Source organism: Lepidothrix coronata, unplaced genomic scaffold, assembly GCF_001604755.1.
Source record: "Lepidothrix coronata isolate B3197 unplaced genomic scaffold, Lepidothrix_coronata-1.0 Scaffold1, whole genome shotgun sequence".
Taxonomy (NCBI): domain Eukaryota; kingdom Metazoa; phylum Chordata; class Aves; order Passeriformes; family Pipridae; genus Lepidothrix; species Lepidothrix coronata.
This window is the reverse complement of record NW_016690181.1, coordinates 11,245,662-11,268,521: the sequence shown is the minus strand read 5'-3', so window position 1 is coordinate 11,268,521 and position 22,860 is coordinate 11,245,662. Positions and strand designations below refer to the sequence as shown.

The following is a 22,860-nucleotide window of genomic DNA, read 5'->3' as shown; positions in this document are numbered from 1 at the left end:
GACCTGCCCCACCTGCTGGATGGGAACGTCGGGGTAGTCCTCCGCCCGGCACTCGATCTCCTTTGGACGCTGGCAGACGTGCTTCCCGGCGGCCCGGATGTGCTGGTAGGTTTCGAAGTCTCCCTGGTTGGGCCCGGCGGAGGGGAAGTCGACGTCGAACCATTCGCTCCAGGTGCACACTTCTGGTTCACAGGGTTTTGTTACCGTAGTAGTGGTGGTTGTCTGGGTTCCAGTGGTTTTTGTAGTTGTTTTTGTGAAGTGTTTTGTCGTAGTGGCAGTAGTTGTTTCTTTTTGAGTTTGTGTTGTTGGTTTTGTTGTATTTTTGGTAATAATATAATCTGTTTGTGGTTGATATGTTTCTGGTGGTGTTGTCTTGTGTTTTGTTATCAAGTGTGGAGTTGTTGATACTTCTGTGGATGTTGTACTGAATCGTGTTGAAGAAAGTGTAGTTGGTTCTGTTGTTTTTGCAGTACTAATACTTTCAGTGGTTGTTTGGCATGGTACTGTTATATTTTCACAGCATTTAAATCGTAGTTCATAATTATAGCAAATAGGCGGCAATTGGTCTTTATTGTAACATTTCAAGCCTTCTTCTGTATTGCACAGGATGTTTTGCTCCAGCAGAGGATATGGTGTGTTAGGAAACCTCACTGCTCTGCATTCCACATCCCTTCTGTTAGCACAGACTTTGTATCCTTTTTTTTTAATGTTCTGAATGGTGTCGAAATCTCCATCATCATAACCAGACCCTGGATAACTGACATCATACCATCTGGACCAGTAACATTCTTCTTTAAAGCAAAGAGAAGGTGTTGAAGGAAAGGTGGTGACCGGTCTTGTCATTATGGTTGTGGTTGTTGTTTCTTCAGATGTTGAATGTATCAATGTTGTACTTTCAGAAGTTGTAGAGACTGGATATGTTGAAGAAGAGCATGGTACAAAAACACAGCATAGGACTCTGATCTCATAGTTGTTGCACATTGTTGAAATTTGGTCTTTGTTGTAACATATAAGCCCAGCTGTTGTACTGCATTCTACTTTTTGGCCAAGGTCTTTCAGTGGTATATCAGGGAATTTTTCTGCTCTGCATTGAACATCCCGTGGAGCTTCACAAACTTCATAACCTTTAGCTCTTAAATCATTGAAGGTTTCAAAATCTCCACCGTCATAACCAGGGGTTTGCAGACTGCCATCATACCATTCCGACCACTCACAGACTTCATGAACACATACTGATGTGGTTGGTGACACTGCAAAGGATAAAAGGAAGAGACCATGAAACTTAAAATAAATTCCTGTAGATATGATCTTTTCATGTTATTTTGAATGGGCGAACAATTTTCCTAGTGTTATTTTTCTTGCATTGTGATCCTGTAGGGCATCAGTTTAGCATACTTTTAATTTAGTACGATTAATATTAATTTAATAGGATGTAATTTAATGTGGTGTTTCAGAAGCGGATTTGTTTTCTATGTTTATTTCCTTGTGAGGTTGTATTAATTTATTCATGCTGTGCGTGTGGGCATCATTTTGTAGCTAAATTTTACTCACTAATAAACAGAATACACTCTTATGTCCTATAAAGAATTTACCTGTGGAAGTACTGGCAGGTGGTGTAGTGCTGAAATGAAATGTTGTTGCTGTTGTGGGTGATGTTGAGATTGGACACTCATAGATAATCCTTTCAAGTGTTCCATTGGGACCACAGATTGCAACAATACACCCTCCTGTTCCATCTGTAGTGTTGTAGACCACATCTTTGTAGTTATATTTCTGTCCCTCATAGAAGCAGACACATTCTGTAAATCAAAATAGGATGTTATTCCTTGCTATCTGAAACACAGAACAGAATACCTTAAATGCATACTAATCATATAAAAACAACTTTGTCAACATACCATGTTCGTCATATCTGCATTCTTTGCCGTGAATTGTACATTCACTGGAAAAGAGAAAAATTGAGATTATCAATGTAAATATATCAGTTCATGACATAATTTTTTTGTTTCAGCTTTTTTCTATCAGTCTATTCATTGTGTGTTTAAATGTAGAATGCTCCTATCTTCTCTGAGTTAGAGCTTCAATTCTGCTGTACAAATTCAGGCTAGGTTATCTTCATGCAGTTCTCTGGCAAGAAAGATAACTCTTCTGTGCCAGCCCATGAAACATGCAGCAACCTTATCAGTGCTTTTGGGAGCTGAGCAAAGGTGTGAACAAGGGTCATCTGAGATGTTCTCATCACTCTGATAGGTTTACTTATTTTTTGGAAGGGAAAGTGCAGTAAATGTATCATTTACATTCATAAGGATATATACAAAGGATCACTGTATCATGGATGTTGAAGTAATCTACACAGCAAATTTGCATCAGACTTCCAAAAGATGCAAGAATGCATTCTAGTTTTAAATGGAATTTGTCTATTATCTTTTAATAACTGAATCTTGATGTACTTATTTACAGTGTCTAAGGGCATCTATACATTGAATAAACTTAAATAAATATAAATATTTACTTATTACTTCGGGTTTAGTGCTGTTAATGGCCTAGACGATGTAGACAAAGATGTCTATGAACTGCAAAACATGCCAAAGAAGTTGGGTTTGCTCAAATGGGCTTTGTGTTAAGATTTTTTGCTATTTGCATTGCACTGCTTACTGTATTGAAGCATAGCTACTTTAAAGGTGTATTAAGACAATTGTTAACTGCTTAACAACTGATTCTGCTAACTTTGTACTATTTTATAGAAGGCTTAGCAGCACATGTCGCAACTTGCCATCAGTAATGTGTGGGAATACTTGCAACTATGGGACAGTTGCAACTATGCAAGTACCAGTGAAATAGCAGAAACAAGCTCAAAACCACGTATATGAGTTGGCTGCTAAGTTCTAGAGAACTTCATACAATGAGTTTAGGGATATCTTAATACAAATTCTAGGACTATTCCTTAACTATTGTTATTTTAATTTATTTTTATTTGATTTAATAATGATCATAATAATTTTAAAGCATTTTAATAAATATACAGACTAAGTAGTAAATTAATCTCTCAATGGTGAAATGTTTCACCATGGTATCATTTAAGTTCCTGGGAAGGGAAGAGAATTAGACATTATTCATCAGCCTCTGACTAGCCTGCTTCCTGTTGGTAAACAACAAGTTTAATGTTTGATAAATTATGTTCCACAACTTTAAACTGAATTTTTAAAAATCTTTACTAATCTTACCATGATTCACAATTCTGCTTTGGAGGCATCTCCATTCCTGGTTTGTAGTTTTTCCCATTTTCATAACAACCACAATTAGAAACACAGGTCATGGTTTCTTCATCAAAATAGGGCTTATTTTTTGGACAGTGTGGATAGCAGCCTGCAATAAGAAGAGTCAAGTTGAAACTAGCCCTTTCACAAGTAGAATTAACTCTAAACTCATATCTGCTTTCCCAAAATTGTCCCATGTACTAAGTGGAATTTCAGACCCTCTTACTGCTATTTTGATTGCATATTAAGCTTTGATGCATTTTGTCCTCATTTCACTCCAAACAAGTATGATCCATTAGGTAGTAAGATACTAAATTAGAAAATCTCTTCTTATAATTTCTGCTACAAGCATGTCATACACTGAGTAATCTAAATTTTGTTAATCATACTGCATTTTAAGCTTTTATAACTAGAACAAGATACATATTATGATGTTTACCTTCCAAACCTCTCATCTCATGAAGGCAGTTCCCACTTGGATTGTTGCAGGTCTTCATACAAGGGGCTCCACATGGTTTGTAGTGCCACTCACATTCCCCTTGCGGGTTGTAGTAATCACAGAACAGAGCTAGAAGAAGGGGAAATGTCAGCAAAATACCTTTGATCTTTCAGCTCTATAGTCTCTCAGTTTCGCTGGGTAAAAACCCCATGGGATCAGCAAAGTCACGTAGGTGGTGAACAGTATATTGTCTTATTGCTAATTTGATAAAATTGTTATATTTCTACCACCTTTTGACATAAATAAATTTATAATACATAGAACAGAATTACACATTAAACAAGAAAAATCAGTTGATTAAATCACTGATTTTAGATAGTATGCACTAGTATTTATTTACATGGAGCCTGCTATAGACAGGTGAGAGTGTAATATAATACTATAGTTCACTAGTTGCGTATCATGATTGACAAGTTAATCAGACATTAATCGCACCACTTGTAAAGCTACTATCTGTGGTTTCATTTTAGTAGGATAGGTTGTCTTCCTGTGATTTACCCAGATTTCTTTGTTGGGGTTTTTCTGGTTGTTTTTTAAAGAATACAACAGTGCCTCTTACAAATACAATTTTGTCTTTCGTTTTTTCCTACTTTTTTTTCTTTTTTTTTTTCTGTTTTCTTTCCCTCTGGACCCCTCCCAAAGGTAGTAGGTCGAAACTTACGACATATGGATGGGGTTCTCCATGAAATGCAAATGTCCAGCTCATTGCATGCTTGAGCATAGGCAGCTACTGCTGTACAGAAACATTCACAGTCTCCTCCAGTGTCGCAGGCACAAGCATCATCCACGCATGCTTGATAATATTCGTTTGGTTCAACCTGATGGAGAAAACATTTATGTTTTCATGCCCTTGTCCCGTTTGCACTGTCCTAAAACAGCTGAATAAAATATCTGAAACTGACAGCTGTATGTGAGGAAGCTAAGAAAGGAAGAAACCATGAGAATGCTTTGAAAAAATCAGGAGGAAAATGTAGACTAAAGCTATTGCTACTAAGCTGTAACACTAAGAACTGTGTGATGTTGAAGGTACAATTGCAGAATACTGTTAATTACTACAAGCTAGCACACAGTCAGGTGTGTGCTGATATTTATATTAGTAGAAAATGATGCCATTAGAAAATAAGCATATCCTGAAATTTATCTATGATTTGTCCTTCTATTAAAAACAAACAAACAAGAACAACCAATCCAAACTGTCAATTTCTTTAGTGTACTTGTTCAAGCCTAAAGCTGAGAAAACGAAAGTGAAAGTACTTTCGTGAAAATACTTTCCGTGCAATCTCCATAGAACTTGGTCTGAGCTCACTTTGTAAAGCATGAAAAAGCGTATTTTAGGTGTTTGTGTTTGGGGGTTTTTTTATTTGTTTGTTTGGGTTTTTTTTCATCTCACATAAGAATTGATGTAATCTTTGTCTCAAGAGAATTTAAGACTAAAGTTTTTGTCATACCTGGGAGTGACACTTTGCAAACACTTCACTGGTAATGATGCTGCATTGCTTCTGTGCCCAGGCTTTCCTGTATGGGTTTGCAGTGCATGGATCCTTCGTACGATTGGCATTTGGGCAACTAGAAGACACTTTCCAGCTATTGGCAAACTCCAGCACATTTCCTACCACAGACTGACTGCGAGTAGTGAAGTCATTATTTCCATTCCCATCATAGTTTCCACAAAGTCCACAAACATGTCCCTGCATCAGGATAAATACACAAAAATCACAAAAATAATAAGGTACAGTTTCTCAGTATCTGTGAATAACAGACCTCAGAATGAATCTTATTTAAGATTATCTGTGCCTCTTAAGTAACAGTGTTGGAAATTTTCATAAAATGCCTTTCATAAAGAGATTATTTCTGACTTGTTGCTAGGAAGGATAAACAAAGATAGGAAGAACAGTAGACTCATGGGATTTGTTCTTAAGTACTGAGCTATTTAGTTTTAGCTGATCATGAACGTATCTCTTCTGTGAGGTCTTTTCATGAGAAAAGCTACTGATGTAGTTGCTGTTATGCCGTTGTTGAATAATGTAATGTAAGGAATATGCATAGTACACAATCTGATTCAAGACAGCAAGGATAATAATACGCAATTGCTGCTCTTAAAATCTTTCATGTACAGCCTAAATTTCCACACTTTTTCTTTGAGAGATAATATGGAAGTGTTTCAGAATTAATTTTATCAAGGTTTTTGAAGTGTACCTGAAAGCTGGGACTAAGTTTGATGAATATACTGGTCTTCTTGTCCCACATGAGTATCAGACCAGCAGTGGTGTCAACTACCAGGTAGATACCCATGGAACGGATTTGGAATGGCATTTTTCCTCCAGGTGTCCTCTGGATGACATCAGAGTGTCCATCACTGAGTACCAGCTCATAGTTCTAAGACAGGAAAAGAAAAAGTTAGAGGCTAATTAAAAAAAGTTATTTTGGTACAGATTTATCTGTTGCCACTAACTAATTGAAATAATAACTATTATCATCAAAAGGATTCTATTCAACAGCCTCACATTAAGAAATTTTAGAGTTTCCTTCTTTGCTTTCTCTAGCAGAGAGCAGAGTCATTAGCAGTGAGTAAAGAAGTCTAGTAACATTTTCACTGTCTTGGAGGACACTTCTGCAATGCAGTCTATCTGGCATAGACTTCCACCCTTCTGGCATAACTTAAAGAAAATACTCACCCCCAAGAAAACTTTAATAGACTTAGAGCAGGTGGTTCCTGTAGTGCCACATGGAATGTTCTCAGTGATGACTCTGAAGGTTCCCTGATTCATAGCTTGTTGACCACAATAGTTCTGAAACAGAGGAATGGTATTCAATATTAACTCTGCTACATGGTCATAAGTAAAATGCAAGGTACTTAATGCAAAAATCTGAGAAGGACTCTGTTACCTGGACCAGAACATATTCACAGTCTCCTTCAAAATCAAAACGTTTGCCATCAAAGGTGGTATAATGCCCATCTCCATAAACAGAACACGTTTCCAGGCAGGGTTCCTCAGAGCAATGCCATTTTCTGTTTCTACATGTGCTACATAAGACAAAAAGCACTCAAAATGTAAAAGCTATACATACACCCAATATAGGTACATTCCTGCATTTTATAATGTGTTAAGACTCTAATGAAAAAATAAAGTTTGCTTAGTCTCAGAAATGCAGCACAGCTCAAGAACTTTTGGGATTTAGCCAAAGACTGTTACTTAATGATGTAGTGAATAATTTGGATAAGAAAACATTAACTCTTTCACATTTCTAAATCTTGCTGGATGTACTGAAATGTAGGGATTTCCTGGGAAGAAAAAAAAGATTTTTTGACTTGAATGAGTATGACAGCCTCCAAACCATAGTGTTCGTCTGACCACTTGCAATTTCTGGGCTGTATACCATTGAGAAAAACAGACAGAGCTTGCTTTTTAGGCACTAAGGGGATCATTTTATGTAGGATTCCTTTTTATAAATCTTGATGCTGTTAGAGTGAAATGCTGTTCACTCATATGTTACTTCCCTAGAGCTTGAAGGAAATGTTATTTTTCAATATGCTCTTACCAGTTGTTACAGCCAACTCTGATTGATTCTCCTGGATTGTAGGAATTCCCATTGTGAATACATGGACAGTCTTCTGGAGCTATACAGCCTCCTTTGCCATCTAGCACTCGATCATGAGGACATACACAGCCAGAGACACAGTGAGTTCTGTACTGTAAGAACCATAGAGAAAACATGTCTTGAAACATTTCCCTCTTGGAAGAGTCCAGCGGCAGCTGGTTATTATAAAAGAGATCTAGTTTAATGTGCTCTCAACTAATTATAAAGACTCTATACTTACACATTCCATATCTAGAGTCTGACAGCTCTTCTGGCATCCTGCTCCTACCACATCTCCAGTGGCGTTACCACAGTCAATATAAACCATGGGAGGTACACAGACTGAAAGAGAGAAAAGCCATGAGAAATATGACAGAAGCCATGCATTTGTATCTTTGTGTTTCCTTAATACAGACTGAAGAAAAATGAGAGCAGACTCCTTTGTGACATATGGGTACCTTAAAATGATATGTTTGACCAGAAAGAGAAACTGATTATTGTTTTGAAATCATATTTATCTGCTTTTTGTGCTTATGCTTGGACTAATCCATTAAATTAACATTTAGTTAGCCTCGTGAAACACCTTTTAGAGAAACAAACCAAGAAAACAAAGATCTTCAATTACTTTGTTTGTGTTTTATTTTTGGCTTTTACTACTTTCAGTTAAAATGTGGATGGTTTTCCCCTCACATTCAGTGAGGTGACCTTGTACTCTTTTCTACTGGGTAACCCAGGGGGTTATAACTTATTTCAGCCATCTGAAAGGTAAGAAAGTATTGATTTATATTTTGGGAATATCCTCTACATTACAGAAGTCCTCAATTAATTTTCTTGATTGATTTCCTACTTTTACAATTTGCATCATTATGACAAAAGAGAACTGAAGAGGATGAAGATGGAAAAGGAGAATTGAAGAAAATCTTAAGGAATAAACTGATATGTTACCTGGTTCAGGTTTCTCTCCAATGCAGCTCAGTTTTCCATAGGTGCAAGTGCTATTAAAAAAAAAAAAAAAAAAAAAGTAATGGATATGTTTAAACATTTTTGGTCAATTTTCAGCCTGTTTCCTAGTGAATTTGAAATAATGAAAAATTATTGTGTGATAAAACAGATAAAACATGTCCTTTACCAAAATATTTTTTCTGTTCAAAAATATTTCATGTTAGAGCAGAAAAAAATACAAGTGTATTCTATATAAAGGAAGTGTTTAGTCTGTCTATTTGTCTGGTTTAAAAAATGTCCTTCAGGACAATTCAGATTCCATTCATAAAGGGAATAATCTGCAACGTTATTATCAAGTATCTTTCACCATAGAACAAGTCTTTTACAGTCATAGATAAGAAAAGTATGTGTTGTGGGGAAGGAGACAGGAAGGGAGGCAGAGAGAAAGGGACTGGGTAGGAGTTTGGCTGTTAGCAAAGGCTAACCTACCCCAGTATGTTTTGTTCAATTCCTGCACAATCTTCCAAACATGGGTAGCCCTAACAATTTTTAGGAATATGTGATTTTTTAATTGAAATTATTAGGGAAAAGGGTGCATTTGATTTGATTTCATAACGTATATATGATTTCATGATTGGACATAAGCAATCTCATTTTTCTCTTTACGAATCTCTTACCAGACAACACCATTATCATGAATAACTTCTCCGGAAGACAGAGGCATTCCTTTGTAGTAACAAGGACAGCTAGATGCAGGCACACATTTGCCAGTTTCATCCATGTATGTTCCATTTATGCAGGTGCAACCGTCAACTGGGACAAACTTAATGCTGCATGTGACATCAGGCTCACTCAGAGACCGGCAGGTGGGTTGACAGGTATCGACATTGTAAGTGTACTTCAAAGATTTCGGACACAAGGTGGTGTATTTTGCTTGAAAGTAAAAAAGTGAGTTACATTTGTAGTTCATTTAAGAATCAATGTAGATATAAGTGAAGTATTTGAGATAAAATATACATGATAAACATGGCAATGTATATACAGATGCTTTACTGATATCCTCAATAATTTAATTTTTTTTTTTTACTGCCGGAGCAGAATTTTCCCCTATAAATGCGTCACAAATACAAATATTTTTTCCAAATTAAAAAGAGGACAAAGTTCAACTGTATTAATGCATAGTATGTTTCTTCCTCATTGCTATTTTTACTTTTTTTTTTTTCAAAGTAAATCAAGAAACACCTTACTTACTTTATTCCTATTGCAAGGATATGGCTCTCCACGTTACTTCTGCTGGTTCTGAGCAAGTAATCTAACAAAGCCTCTTCTTTCTATTTCTAACTGTTTATTGCTTGTCTTTTATGATATTCCTTTCCTCCTCAACTTCTTCAAAGTCAATGCTATGCTTAAAACCCAGTTTAACACAATTTACTGTGGGAATCCCTGAGAGCTGCTCTGTAAGGACTTCTGGGTGATCATTTTCAAAAGGCAAAGGAATGTAAAACTTACTGCAGGCTTTGCTTCTCCATCCAGGGAGGAGAACTCCTTTAGCAGCACAGGCTCTGACATAGCTTGAGAGGGCAGCACACATGCAGTCCTCACTCTTCTCACAGTTACATGTGTCAAACATGCAGTTCTAGGAACAGGGGATGACATATGATCATCAGATTGTCATGTCAAAGCCACTGTGCTCTATAGAGTGTTACATTTGTTAGAGGTTAAAATGAGTGTAATCCACAAGTGTAAGTAAACATATGCCTATTCTTCATTGAGCACTTTCAAAGAAGATTCTTTGCATGAAGAAAGAGTAATTAGAGGTCTACAATTTTGAACTCTTTTTTTCATTTTCTTTTTTTTTTTTTATTTTTCAAGTGTTGGTAGATTTTCCAACTACATCCAGTTTTTCCCCACTGTGCCATAGATATTTAGAATAAATAGAGAGTATATGATGCCACCCAGCTTTGGGAGCTTAGGCTTAAGAGCCTGGGCTCTCTGCACAAGAGGAACAAAGAAAACCAGTTATTTAATGTGTTTCTGTGCAGGGCAGGGATACTATAATATTGTAATTCCAGAAGATGTTTGCTGAACATAATCTTATAAATTTGCAATAACAGGGAGATTTTGTAAAGTACCCAGGGACTCTGTTACAGAGCTTCATCACCTTGAATTCCTGGAATGTTTTTGTTCACATATCTAAATCTCTTTGCTGTTTCTTACACACATTGCTTGCCTTGTCCTTTACATATATGCAAAAGCCTTCTGAGAGCAGTTCAGAGAAACTAAAGTGCTGGTTAAGATTCTGACTAAAGCTTTCCTTCTACCTCAGGAGGGACAGGTTTTGTCCCTTGACCTCACAAGGAGTCCAAGGAGTCCAAGCTCCTAGCTTAATCTTTAAGTTCGTACCTAAAAATGCAGGAGGTGCAGGAGGAATATACCTGTAAATTTATCCTCCTGGGAATGAAGAGATAACTTTACAAAGGAGCAAATTTTATAAGAACGAATCCTTGGCTTGAAAAGAACTACCATGAATGCATATTCTCTCAATTGGCAAGTTACTCTCTCAGGTGTTAGTATCAGAAATCTGAGTCCTTTTCTCTTAAATGGGATAAAGTTAAGAGCCAAATACCTTCTGGTAAACTTCTGGATTCACTGTTGAATGACATTCAGCAAAAGGTCCCATAGTATCAGAGAGCAGTCCGCACCAGTGCTGAGCATACTGGTCTGTGAATTGAAAACATGGTAAGAGTTTCTATTGTACTTAATTTTCAGAACTCTTGTCTCAGTTTTACTATACTTCCTGCAGGGAGATTGCAGAAGCTTAACTTTACAATATAATTTAGCCCCACATTTGCTGAAACAGTCTTTTGCTTCCTGTAAAGAGAAATATGAACTCTTGATAAACTGAATGCTCTCTAATTTGTGGTAATTGTCATGGAATAAACTAAGACATCCATAACCGAATTTTGAAAAGAAAAGTTCACATTGTAAATTAAAAATATGCTAGTTCATCTGAGAAAACAAAAGAGTAAGCTTGTGAATACTCAAAATTATATATTTTATTGGCTAAAGTGGAGCTTGAAAACTTTGAAATTCTGAATTTTAAATCTGGTTCTCAGTTTAACAGTGGAAGGGTCACACTGAGTCCAACATTCCCTGGGGCTATGCACAGTTTTTTTCCTATATGACAGTCAGCCCTTTCCAGGAATGGATCCCTAATATGCTGCATGGTTTCACTTTCTCTTAAGTAAGCTGGCAAAAACAGTTGCTGTCTTGATCCCAAGGAATATTTTTACAGATCCAAAATATTTTCCTAGCTATTGTTTATTAATTGAAGACTTCTAGTGTCAGCTGAGGAAAATAGTGTGCGTGCAAAACAGTTCTGTTATTTTGTCTAAATACTTGGTGACTGATCAGCTTATTCTGTCTTTGCATCTTAAAAGAGAATAGAAGAAGTTACTATATGTTGAGCTTACCGTTTTGTATGCTGACAGTACAGGGGTTCTCAAAGGTATTTTTGGCATCAGAACAATCAGCCCGAGTTTTCCAAGTATTGCCAAAGGCAGCTGAAGTACCCTCTATTACACCACTGGTGGTTTTGAAATCATCTGTCTGCATGTCATTGAAGTTTCCACAGAGACCTAAAAGGAAGCAGATGGTCTGTGAAAGTGCCCTACAGAATGACACATACTGGTGAAGGCACTTGTTATGCTAAGGTCACTTACCACAGGTCTGCCCTTTATGTGAGGGGTCTAAGTCTATAAAAAGTTGCATGAAAGGCACAAGTTGAACCTGTAGCTGAAGACCAAAGGTTGTTTGCAGAATGATGAAGAAAGATGAAGGTCTGAAGATGGTGACATTTGCTAGGGATATAAGAACAAAAGAGTTATAATTTCATATGAGATGAGCATTTGAAATTATTGTTCATCACACAGAGGAATTCTACAGTTGTGTTTGATATGATCCTAATTTCTGAAGAACTGGGGGGGAAATGATCCATACAGGATTTCAAATCCAGCACCAGAACAGGCTAATATAAGCACCTAAACAACAGAGGTATACAAACCCTGCACTTTTTGTCAGGTGTTTTAAAATAAGGGGAAGAACACACACTTTCATTGCTATTTAAAAAGTTGCTTTTCCTTGGTGAAAATGATATAGCACTATTTAATGGAAGACTCCAGCCTGGTCCTACTAAGTCCTTTCATGGTTTGCTTTGTGTTCAGGTGCAGTAGTATCTGAGAAGAACTGTCATGAGAGAAACTCCAGAGATTAATGTGCTCCAGAGGGAACACAGGGAACTAAATGACTTGAGATACTGGAGTCCTGTTGCGTGTCAGATTTTTTCTTTCATCTCTTATGTCAATGTTTGGATCTGGAAGTGTGCAATGACACTGTTTCCTTGAACTGAATCTCCATTTCATTAGATATTTAGACCTTAATTTTGCTAAAATTGTAAGTTTTGAATAGGCACACCCTATTACATTAGAAGTGGGAGACTATGCTCTACTGCATTACTTTGGGTTTGCTGCAGTGTAATCAGAGGTAGAATTTGGCTTTAGATTAATTCATGTAATAACATTTTAAAGTAAAAAATGAGAAACATTACAGAAGTCTTCCAAAGGAACTTACCTGCTGAGAATGGCAGCTGTGTGTAGATCATATTCACAAATACACTACCAGAAGGTTGGATCACAATGTTCTGTCCACAACAAAAGGCAATTATTACCAAGCATATTTAGGAAAAGTAAAGTACTTTCAAAATATTTTCTAATACTGTTCAAGATGGAGGGGAAAAAAAAGTGGAGGGAGACTATGATGATGTTCTGATTTGTATATTATTTCTTTAATTTTATTACTGCGGTCCATTGACTGTCTAAAAAAGCAAAAGCCCAAAGTTATCTAACTAAGAAAACTACTAGGATCTTGTCTTCTAATGTACTTACTTTATTCTTAATTTTACTTTGAATAATGTTCAAATGAGATAAAAGGAAAAGTAAGTGCAGATTTCCTGTGTGTGCTGTTATGTGTCGTTTGCAAACTACTTGTCTGTTAAGCTTTGAGAACATCCCTGCAGAATATTAGGTGTTTACATTTGCTACTCACAGTTTGTCCTCCACTCAGGCTGATGGCTATACCCTTGAGGCACGTCTCAGTTTCAGTCAGGCCACACTTGTGGATGTCTCCCAGAACTGTGAATTCATTGCTGTCACAGAGCTAGAAGAAGAAAACAAAAGATACCAATAAATGGATTTGTTATATTAAAATATTGTTAACTTAAAAAAGTTCACACTTAAGTGGAATTCTTAGTAAAGTGAATCTTTCAAAATATTGTGTATTTAATTTCTTCTTGCTCACATGGTCTTACATGTATGTATACAGACACCAAGTCAGCTGGCATTCATGCAGTCTGCACTCTGGAAGCTATCTATTGTTCCTGACTTCAAGGGTGAGTTAGACATATTAAGCTGAACATTAAACTCCCTAAGGCTTAGGTAACAGTAGTTCCTAATGTTAAGGTAATACTAGTTTAATATGCTAGAGAAGAAGGACACGTGCCTTTCTTTCCCAGTGGTTATGAAGTTTACCAGGGACAGGAAAGAAATTGTTTCCAGTCTTCTGCACTGAGTAAATTATCAAGGACCTTGGTGATTTGAACATTCTTCAAACTGGTAGGAAATCATGCATTTAAATATTCTCTAACAGGAGAAAATTAAGCTAAAATCCTCATTCACTAAATTACTGAATAAAGGCAAAATTCAGGGTTTTTTTGTCTTGGTTCTGATTTTCATTGAACTGTGTTCTGTCATCCACCTTCAAAGAGTGACTAATGGCCAAGACTTAACAGGGCAACACTCAAAGAAGGCTGTGATTCTGAATTCGTCTTATCACTTCTTTGCCATAATGAAGACTAAATTGAGGATAGCTGATATGCAGAATTCCAGACATCTGGAAATTCAATATTAAATTTGTGGGCTTTTTGAACTTTTGAGTACAAATTTAGTGATTTTTCTCTACCTCCAGAAACCCTGAGAATCTAATTTTACATGTTGGTGCCAAAAAGAGGAGTTTAAAGTGTAAGTCTGATCTATGCTTCCATTGTGGATCAAGAACAATGCTTGTGAATCTCATTCAAAAGTTTCATCAATTTAGTCTAATGTAGTACTATAGTACTATCTAGTACTAATCTAAAGTACTCTAAAGTACTCTAGCTCCTCCCTCAGTTTTTATTATTCTCTTACTTGGTAACATTCAGACTGATCTTATTGATAACAGATTTGATTCAACATGAAGTCCTTATGAAAATAGTTAACATGACTCACCCAGTACAAATAAACCATAAAAATAGCTAGGGTTATGAAATCTAGGTATTTAGTATATCTACTAAAATCTAGGTATTTAATATGTCTGCTAAAAACTCAGTGCAATTCTTAAACAATGATCAAAGAACACAAAACCACTACAATATTATTTAGTATAACCCTAACAGACAGGCTCCATGTTGACCCTCTAAATTTCATAAAGTTGATGTGACTGCCAGTAATTTTCAACAAACAACCTTATATATAATAAAGACACTTTCCTTTAGCAAGGGTGACTCATTTTTACCTTGGTTAGGACATAGCTACAGTCTCCGAAGAAAGAGTAATGTTTCTCATCAAATGTTGAAATGTGAGAGCCTCCTTCAATACTGCAAGTCCCAGGGCATGACTGAGTGACACAAGACCATTCACCTCCAACACAGGTACTGAAATGAAGAAGGCATTCAGTAACCTTGGGTAATGCAAATGTAAATGAAATAGAAGACAATAAGGGCAGATGATGCCTCAGTTTTCCTCTTGAAACACTGATCATACTGTCAAAGAAACCAGTATTACTATGAAATATCAGAATAAGTGTGAGGCAGGCACATTTATATATTAATGATAATTTTATATATATATTGCTGTTCATTTCCAGTCTTTGGACAGAATTCAGTCCTGGTGAACCTGTCATGCATCCTTCTGCATATGAAGTATCACTCCTCATCTCCATTAGCATGGCTCAAGCTTCAAATATGTGAAGTTTTTCATGGAAAATAACATGGTTCTTGTGTTCATACATAGGTAGGTGCATTTGCACAGAGTTATGCAATAAAACTTCAGTAGTTACAGTGATATTCAAAAAATATAGGTAATATTTGCCAAATATGCCTCTCAAATGTGATCTCCCACTCTAAATGCAACATGTCCCTAAGCGTCATGCCCTCTATGGTATTTACATGAGCATCCTAATATTATACTGCAGTGCTGCAAAGGATGTAACACTAATTCACATTTTTAAACACCTCTGTTATTTGATTGTCTTCTTTTATTGATAGGTCTTGAAATTGAAGCATCTATTCAAAAACTTAAATTTTGCTTCCAAGTGTAAGGGGAAAACAGATGTGAACTGTCCTCTAAAACACTGTAATCAGGAAATTTCAATTGATAAGTAGTTCCTAATTTTTTTAAGGGGAAATTAGTTATTTTTCCCTGTCTTTGGAATATTCAGATAGTGCACCTAAAAGAAAAGACACGTGTGAAAGTATCTTACCATGATCTGCATTTAGATGAGAAGGAGGCTCCAGGAGCATAAGTTTCACCTTCATAGGTGCAGTGGCATTCTCTACGGGGAATGCAGCCAGCACCATTAACGTCATCAAACACCATTCCTAGGAAAAGAAATGGTCTGTTACTCATTCTGTGCACTGCACAGCCTGCCTTTGACCACATATCTAGCAGATGCCTGAGAATATGCCCCATTTCTTCTGTATTACACAGTACTTTAAAATAATAGGATGCAAGCTACTATCCAAAATCCTAGGGTGATCAAAAGAGACCTCTAGGGAAATACGTTTCTGTTATGGACTTCATTAGAATGGAATTAGGATTAAAATTACTAGATAATGAGGTGGATTAGATGAACCATTTGTAAGACTGCCCAGGGACATATTTGTACAGTAAATATTTTTGTGCCCAGAGACAGAGGATTGTTTAAGAGAAGTCAATGCCATTACACAAACAAATGATGGTGAATTCTGTGAGACAACATGAGAATAGGCAGAAGAACTGCAAGGGGTGAAGATCCTACCATACAGTCACTCACAACAGCAACAAAGTGTGCACAAAGAAGACACACTTGCATTGTTTGTCTTGTACTTATACTCAGGTCTCATACATAATTCTCTGAAGCACCAAATTTTACACACTGCCTGGTGCTCTCTCAGCTCCTTGTTGTTTAGACACTGAGCACTTGACAAGAAGGAGATTTGGCGAACCAGATGCCGCTTTGCTAACAGCAGGAGTTATCATTGTGTGCAAAATCTGATTAAAGATTTCATACTTTCTGGGAACTGAATCTGAATGCTCTTGTTGTTAGGAACAAATTATCTTATTCTCAGTTCAGTCATTATATACATGTCTTCTCAATGTTTGTTATTTAAAAGGGCATATTTAATAATCTGAATAGAAATAGAGCATGTATATGAAGGAAGAAATGTAGCTTTTCTTTTGATGATAATTACACTGGTGTCATGATGAGAATGATACAGAATGCCAAAGTTGTTAAATGTATACAGGTGAGTATTCTAGTGGGTTTGGCTGTGAGAACAGGGCAGGAAATAAACTTGCCTGGAGGACAGACGCAGCCATCTGTACAATGGTCTTCACAAAGTGCAGATCGTTCCGGGTTGCTGCACGTGTCAGAGCAGGGAGAGCCACACTCGTGGTATTGCATGTTGAACGGACATGATTTGGCTAAAAGTAGAAAAAGTATTATAAAGCTGGCTTTTCCCCCGAAAGGCTGAGAAAACAGTATTTGCAATTTAGGATCTTTTCTGTCAAGATATGATGGGGAATCCTGATCCAAGTGGAGACCAAAACATTTTAGTTTTTCTGATATATATTAAAACTGTTCGTAAGGAAAATCCCCTAAAATTCCATATTCCCAAAGTCTTGAGTATGATCAGGTTGAAACTGATTTCATGATAATTGTATGCACCTTTAAACAACTGTCTTTTCAAGGAAAAGACCTCACATATTTGGAGTTTCATAGATGTGGGTAATAAGCACAGGTGGAAGTCCCTTTCTTAGATACTTACGACACAGTTGTGAAGTTCTCCAGTTCAGAGGCTGTCCACCTGCGTGAGCACACTGCCGGGAGTATTCAGCAAAAGTGTTACACATACAGAAGTCAGCCATAGAACTGTCACAGTGGCAAAGGTCTTGTATGCAAGTTTCGATGTAGTCCTGAACATTGACAAGCATGTTGCAACTCGTAAATGCTTTACTGGTTAATACTGTCTCACAGATAGAAGCCTGGGAAGGAAAACAGAGAAGGTAAACAAAACATTTAGAAAATACGAAACTAATTATTTAAGGCTTGTGGCAGAACAAATCAAGGATCCATCCAGTCCACAAAACCTGTACAACAGTAGCCATAAGCAGATATTTAGGGAAAAGTATATCAACAGGGCAAGAACATAAAGGAAATCCTTTAGTTAATTCTAGTATCTTCCGTATCTTGAGTTACTTTCACCTCAGGTGACTTCCCAAGCCTTATACAATTTCTTTATATTAAGATATCCTCAGTGATTTTCTCTTTTGGGAAAATATGTAGTGTTGTCTTAGATAGGGAACTTTTTAGCATTCACTTTGGCATGTTTTTTCCCTTCTAACAAATTTTCTCCAAAGATAGAGAGAGCATATTTCACACTGAGAAGAAAAATTTTGAGAGAGAGGTTCTTACAAATTCTGCTGAGCAGTTCATCTGAACAGTAGAAGGAATAGGATCATCACACTGCTCTGTGGGTCCATCCATCTTCTGCCTATTACCAAACTGTATGGGAGTTAGTTTTGTCTCTGTAAAAAACAGTTCAAATATTAGAACAATGTTTACTGGTTTTTTGCATGGAAATGTTTTCTTTTGTGATCCTACCTGCTATCACATGAACATTGATTACCAAATAATATCACTATAGTATGAAAGGTAAAAGAAGGTGAACAAGGAACTCAACCCAAAGTATTGCAAACAAGTTTTATGTGGCAGGTCTTAACACATCTAACAGTGATGGAAGCAGTCTAATACATCTCAAAGCCCTGGCTATGCATAACTGATATCATAGAAATACATGAAAAAGTATCACTAGTTTTGCAGTTAATACGACCCACAAGCTACGTTACAGTATATTGTAAAAGAAAAAAAAACAAGCACCAATACTTAATAATGCTTTTTATTACTTACTCCCTGAAATAAATTCATCGTTAACTGGAATTCCATTGAAGTCCCCACAAAGTCCACAAGTCTGATTGGCATATTTCTTATCTAGTTCCACCTAAAAGAAATGAGGAAAGAGGTTCATAGAAATGTCAGTCTGGATGGTTAGGAGCACAGCCTACATCAGTATTGCTTGTGTACTCAAAAATTGACATATGTTTACTGTGTAGACTGTGTTGTGTGATAAGAAGGTAGGCATCACTGGAAAGGTCAGTGACAACCAAGAAAAACTTGCTCTTCTTCTAGCCCTGGGTTGTGAACATCAGTACATTGCCAGGTCTGGAATCTGAGGATTACTTCACTGTGAGGAGAAAATATTATAATCGGGGGTCTATTGACTCTGAGCTGAGATTAGTGGGGGAAAAAAGGGAAAATTAGGAGAAGACCGGAAAAACAATACACTAAAAATGGACACAAATTCAAAAGCAACTAATGTCTACATGACTGATTAATACTGCAAAAACGTAAACAAACTATTTTCAAAATACAGACTTTCTGCCATGTTCTGGATGTTTTCTTACCAGGAGGGCATCCTGTTCATTCCAAAGGAAGGTCAGTCCTAACTTGGCAGAAACTTTCAGATAGTTGTTACTTCTCTCTATCAAGACTCCCATATGGCTGTAGGGCATCTGAACCCTGGGGAAAGATCACCAGAAGTCAGCAGGGGTAGGGACAGAATATTCATTGAATATCCACACTGCCATTCTTTCTTATTCTCTTTGAGAATTTTCAGCATCCATCAGTGAGGAAATCAAAGCAGTAGCTAAATACAGACAACACAGGTTTGTAACATCTTGGCTGTTTCCTGTGCAGTTGCTTCTCATTGTGCAAATGGATCAGCCCTGTTGTTCCTTTTGGCTTTCTCTCAAGAGTGTTTTTTTAGGTAAAATGTTGGTGTATGTTTTTGGTTGTATGGTTCAAAGAAGTGCTAGGAGACTCTGTTTTGCAAGCAATATGCTTCAGGTCTTAAAGCATTTGATGATAAAGGGATGGACTCCAGGCTTTCTGTGACATGAGTGACATTCAAAAAGCTGTACCCAAGATAACCTTTACACTAGCTTGTTGTACATAGCTGCTATAATAGACAACTCACAGTGGGATAGCTGCCCAAATATTTACTTGTCCTTTTCTACAGGTTGCACACCCTATGCCAAAGTCAGTGCTATAATTGCTATATAGATTGCAAGTTTCCAGAATAGATAATTTTAAATTAACTCAGATATAAGCTGCAGCCACTGCTTTACTGCACACTGTTCGGTGCAAAGACAAAAGCTGTCAAAAACTCCTCTCAAGAATTCTGTTCTAGTAACATTAATGGAAGGTAGGTTTTGCACCTTTAAGTTTCTAACACTTTGACTGAATCCAGCTTATAGACTCAGTTGTACATATACATACACAATTGTAGAAGTGGGCCATCATATGGAACATAGTTCATCTGAATAAAATGGACACAGGGATAATGTACAGAAGTGGCACTTAGCTCACTGTCAAGCCCTCGTTTTTGTTAATACTTCAGGAAAGACCTGATCCTTCCAGCTGCTTGGAAGCAATGTCAGATCAGATAAGGGAAAGGGTTCACTGGGATCAACAGCAGTGATGACAGCTGCAAGTTATGAACATACAATTTGTTGTCTAGCCGGACAGAGCCACGGGTCAGTTCAATCACTGCTCCTTCCAGCTTCATGATGACGTGAGTGATCACGGTAGCATTTTCCGCCATTGTACGTCTAATCTGGATGTTGAAGTCCTCATAGGAAGACTTGCAGTTGGATGCAAAGATGTAATTACAGACTCCAGGGAAGTAAAAGATGTCCCCATCAAAGGTTTTGAAGTGGAAGTTACCCCATGTGCTGCACACACGGCCATTGTGAGAGGGGTTGCCAGCTGTGGAGTCAAAACAAGCAGTATGAATTTCCTGTAATTTGCTGTAATACCCTCCCTTTAGATGCCTTTCCCCTCCTAGGTCTTTCACTAGTCTCTGTCTCAAAAGCCCATTTTCTGTTTTTATTCTTGTCATGCTATTTGCTCATCATAATTTTTTTATTTAGTTCAGTTACTTTTTGTGTTTAATCTGTTTTGCATGGAGAAGGAGACCTCCTGGGTCACTAGACCCAATGCTCTGGTTCTGTCAACACCCATATCCTTTAAATCCTTTTGTAAATGTATGAAGTTCTAAAGTTTCACCATAAACCCAGTTTAAAGTTAGTTTAACACCAATTCATACTCTTACTAGGGAAGGCCACTCATACCTGCAACCTTTGAGTGACTGAAAGACTTTTGCCGACATCTTCCAAACAATATTCCTGTCTCATATATGCCTGGTTGTTCTTGTGCCAAAATTACACTTCACCTTGAAGGGGTTTCACCTGCCTACTACTCCTCCCACCAATTATAGAAATCTCTTGTCTCTTTTCAGTCTTCATTTCCTTACAAGCAGCTCTTCTATCTCCCTGATAATCTTCACAGTCCCTTCCTGCATTTCTTCCACATTTACACTCACCCTGCTTGAATTGTACCCTATACCCTAGATAAGATGTCTCCACAGTGTTTTCAGCATATTAGTATTTTTCTCTCTTTACTGGAAATATTGTGCATGATTTTTCCCATTATTGCATATATAAATATATGTTTAATTTTTTTCTTTACAGCTGCATTATGTAAACACAATGAAGGTGAAGCACTGGATTCACAGTTAGATTATCTGTGTTACTTGGGGAACTGATGACTTTTCCGTTTGTTTTTTTTTTTTGTTTTTACAGTGCTAAAGGGACTTACAAGAGATCTATTGATCTCTTCAGTCACTCCATGCTCTACCTGTGTGATCAACAAGAACACAGATATCTGTGCCAAGACATTTGGTTAACTTACCCTTTACTTTCAGTGTGTTTTGAAAAGGTGGAATGATTGTCACTTCTTGGGATTTGAAAGCTGGTAGAAAAGCAAAAGGAGAAAAAATGACCAAGTTTAATCTTATTAGAATGCTACAAAATGGATAGAGATAACGTAGCCTTTTTAGTGATGAAAATTTCCTATTACTATTTACTCTCTGTAGGGAAGTTTCCACAAGGTTTTATTGGTGGTTTTTACACATTGCTTTGTGATCTATCTTTCTATAAATTTCACTGACAACTAAATTCCAAAGACTATGCTCTTTGGCTGTAGTACTTTCTATCATTATTTGTTCAAGACTCCCATCTGATCCTGGCCCAGGTTCTGAACTCAGAAGCAACAGTATGATCCTCAGCTATTGTTAAATAATTTGTGGTACACTTCTTGCAGGACAGACTTAGTGATCAGTTGTTTCAGCCTGCCGACGCTAATATACCAGTCAGCCTTGTATCCTTCCACCCTTATTTTCCTCTGTACAGTTATGTGTCATGCATGATCTTGTAGTGCTTAATTATGCTAGCATTTAAGGTAGTTACAGTTTCCTTATTCTCTCATGAGTAATGCAGTCATCTTGACACAGTGTAAAAAAAGTTAAAATGTGTCCTTTATTGCCTACTATCAAGTACCCTGGTGATACGTATGTAAACACACACCTCTTCTGAAAATACACTTTCAGATAGAAGGTATGTACCTTTCCTGAAGTTAAAGATTAGATAACTCTATCATATCAGTAGAGCAGATCCACTGGCCCAGATCTCATAGGAAGTTCTCAAGTTTAGAGCAGTCAGAGATCGGGTATATTGTACAGAGGACTTCTCTTTTAACGTGTGTGGTATTCTAGCTAGGACTAAAAACATTCTAGTAATCTTATTATTTATCAACTTGATTTGGAACAAAATCTTAGAAATAGATCAACATAAAAATACTTACAGTTTTGTCGCTGCAGGATAGATGGAGAAATATACTTTGTTTGTTGTTCACCATCTTGGGCTTGAACTGCATCAAGAATGGTAGAAATGTTAATGTCTAATTTTCTTGAGCTCCCTCAATTTCTCAATTACATCTGTTTTAACATGTAACAGTCAGTATATATATAAAAAAAAATCAGCAAAGATATGCTCATGTACAGGTCAAATTTGAATCAGGATCTGGGCTGCGTGCAACCATGATGGCCAAACACCAGTCCTTCAGCTTTTCCTTTTTTTTTGGTATGTTTTTATTTTTTGACTAATAAATTACTGCAGGGAAGCCATCAAAAACATGCCTGTGGTAGTTTGAGCAGATCCTTATTCTGTTACTGTCACAATGTACCCCTGCATTCCCTTATAAGCTTTTCAGATAAAGAAATTAATTTTCTTAGGTTTTATGGTCACTCTATGCTTTAAGCATCAGTAAAAGCTT

General features: G+C 36.9%; 1 protein-coding gene across 1 annotated transcript in view; it reads right to left on the bottom strand.

The window, feature by feature from the left end:
- Nucleotides 1-22,626, bottom strand: part of LOC108493293 (mucin-5AC-like) — a 36,715-nt gene extending 14,089 nt beyond the window's left edge. The window contains exons 1-30 of the mRNA XM_017806561.1: nucleotides 22,587-22,626; nucleotides 21,439-21,498; nucleotides 20,193-20,454; nucleotides 19,092-19,206; nucleotides 18,538-18,628; nucleotides 18,043-18,155; nucleotides 17,396-17,612; nucleotides 16,926-17,051; nucleotides 15,850-15,967; nucleotides 14,884-15,022; nucleotides 13,381-13,491; nucleotides 12,907-12,976; nucleotides 12,000-12,137; nucleotides 11,751-11,915; nucleotides 10,904-10,998; nucleotides 9,787-9,913; nucleotides 8,955-9,210; nucleotides 8,281-8,330; nucleotides 7,577-7,677; nucleotides 7,297-7,448; nucleotides 6,643-6,781; nucleotides 6,432-6,545; nucleotides 5,953-6,132; nucleotides 5,205-5,444; nucleotides 4,418-4,574; nucleotides 3,697-3,825; nucleotides 3,225-3,366; nucleotides 1,899-1,942; nucleotides 1,593-1,799; nucleotides 13-1,250 (exon numbers count right to left, since the gene is read on the bottom strand). Coding sequence (XP_017662050.1) covers nucleotides 13-1,250; nucleotides 1,593-1,799; nucleotides 1,899-1,942; nucleotides 3,225-3,366; nucleotides 3,697-3,825; nucleotides 4,418-4,574; nucleotides 5,205-5,444; nucleotides 5,953-6,132; nucleotides 6,432-6,545; nucleotides 6,643-6,781; nucleotides 7,297-7,448; nucleotides 7,577-7,677; nucleotides 8,281-8,330; nucleotides 8,955-9,210; nucleotides 9,787-9,913; nucleotides 10,904-10,998; nucleotides 11,751-11,915; nucleotides 12,000-12,137; nucleotides 12,907-12,976; nucleotides 13,381-13,491; nucleotides 14,884-15,022; nucleotides 15,850-15,967; nucleotides 16,926-17,051; nucleotides 17,396-17,612; nucleotides 18,043-18,155; nucleotides 18,538-18,628; nucleotides 19,092-19,206; nucleotides 20,193-20,454; nucleotides 21,439-21,498; nucleotides 22,587-22,626 — 5,136 coding nt within the window. The remainder of the gene's footprint in view (nucleotides 1-12; nucleotides 1,251-1,592; nucleotides 1,800-1,898; nucleotides 1,943-3,224; nucleotides 3,367-3,696; nucleotides 3,826-4,417; nucleotides 4,575-5,204; nucleotides 5,445-5,952; nucleotides 6,133-6,431; nucleotides 6,546-6,642; nucleotides 6,782-7,296; nucleotides 7,449-7,576; nucleotides 7,678-8,280; nucleotides 8,331-8,954; nucleotides 9,211-9,786; nucleotides 9,914-10,903; nucleotides 10,999-11,750; nucleotides 11,916-11,999; nucleotides 12,138-12,906; nucleotides 12,977-13,380; nucleotides 13,492-14,883; nucleotides 15,023-15,849; nucleotides 15,968-16,925; nucleotides 17,052-17,395; nucleotides 17,613-18,042; nucleotides 18,156-18,537; nucleotides 18,629-19,091; nucleotides 19,207-20,192; nucleotides 20,455-21,438; nucleotides 21,499-22,586) is intronic.
- Between the last annotated feature and the right edge of the window lie 234 nt (nucleotides 22,627-22,860).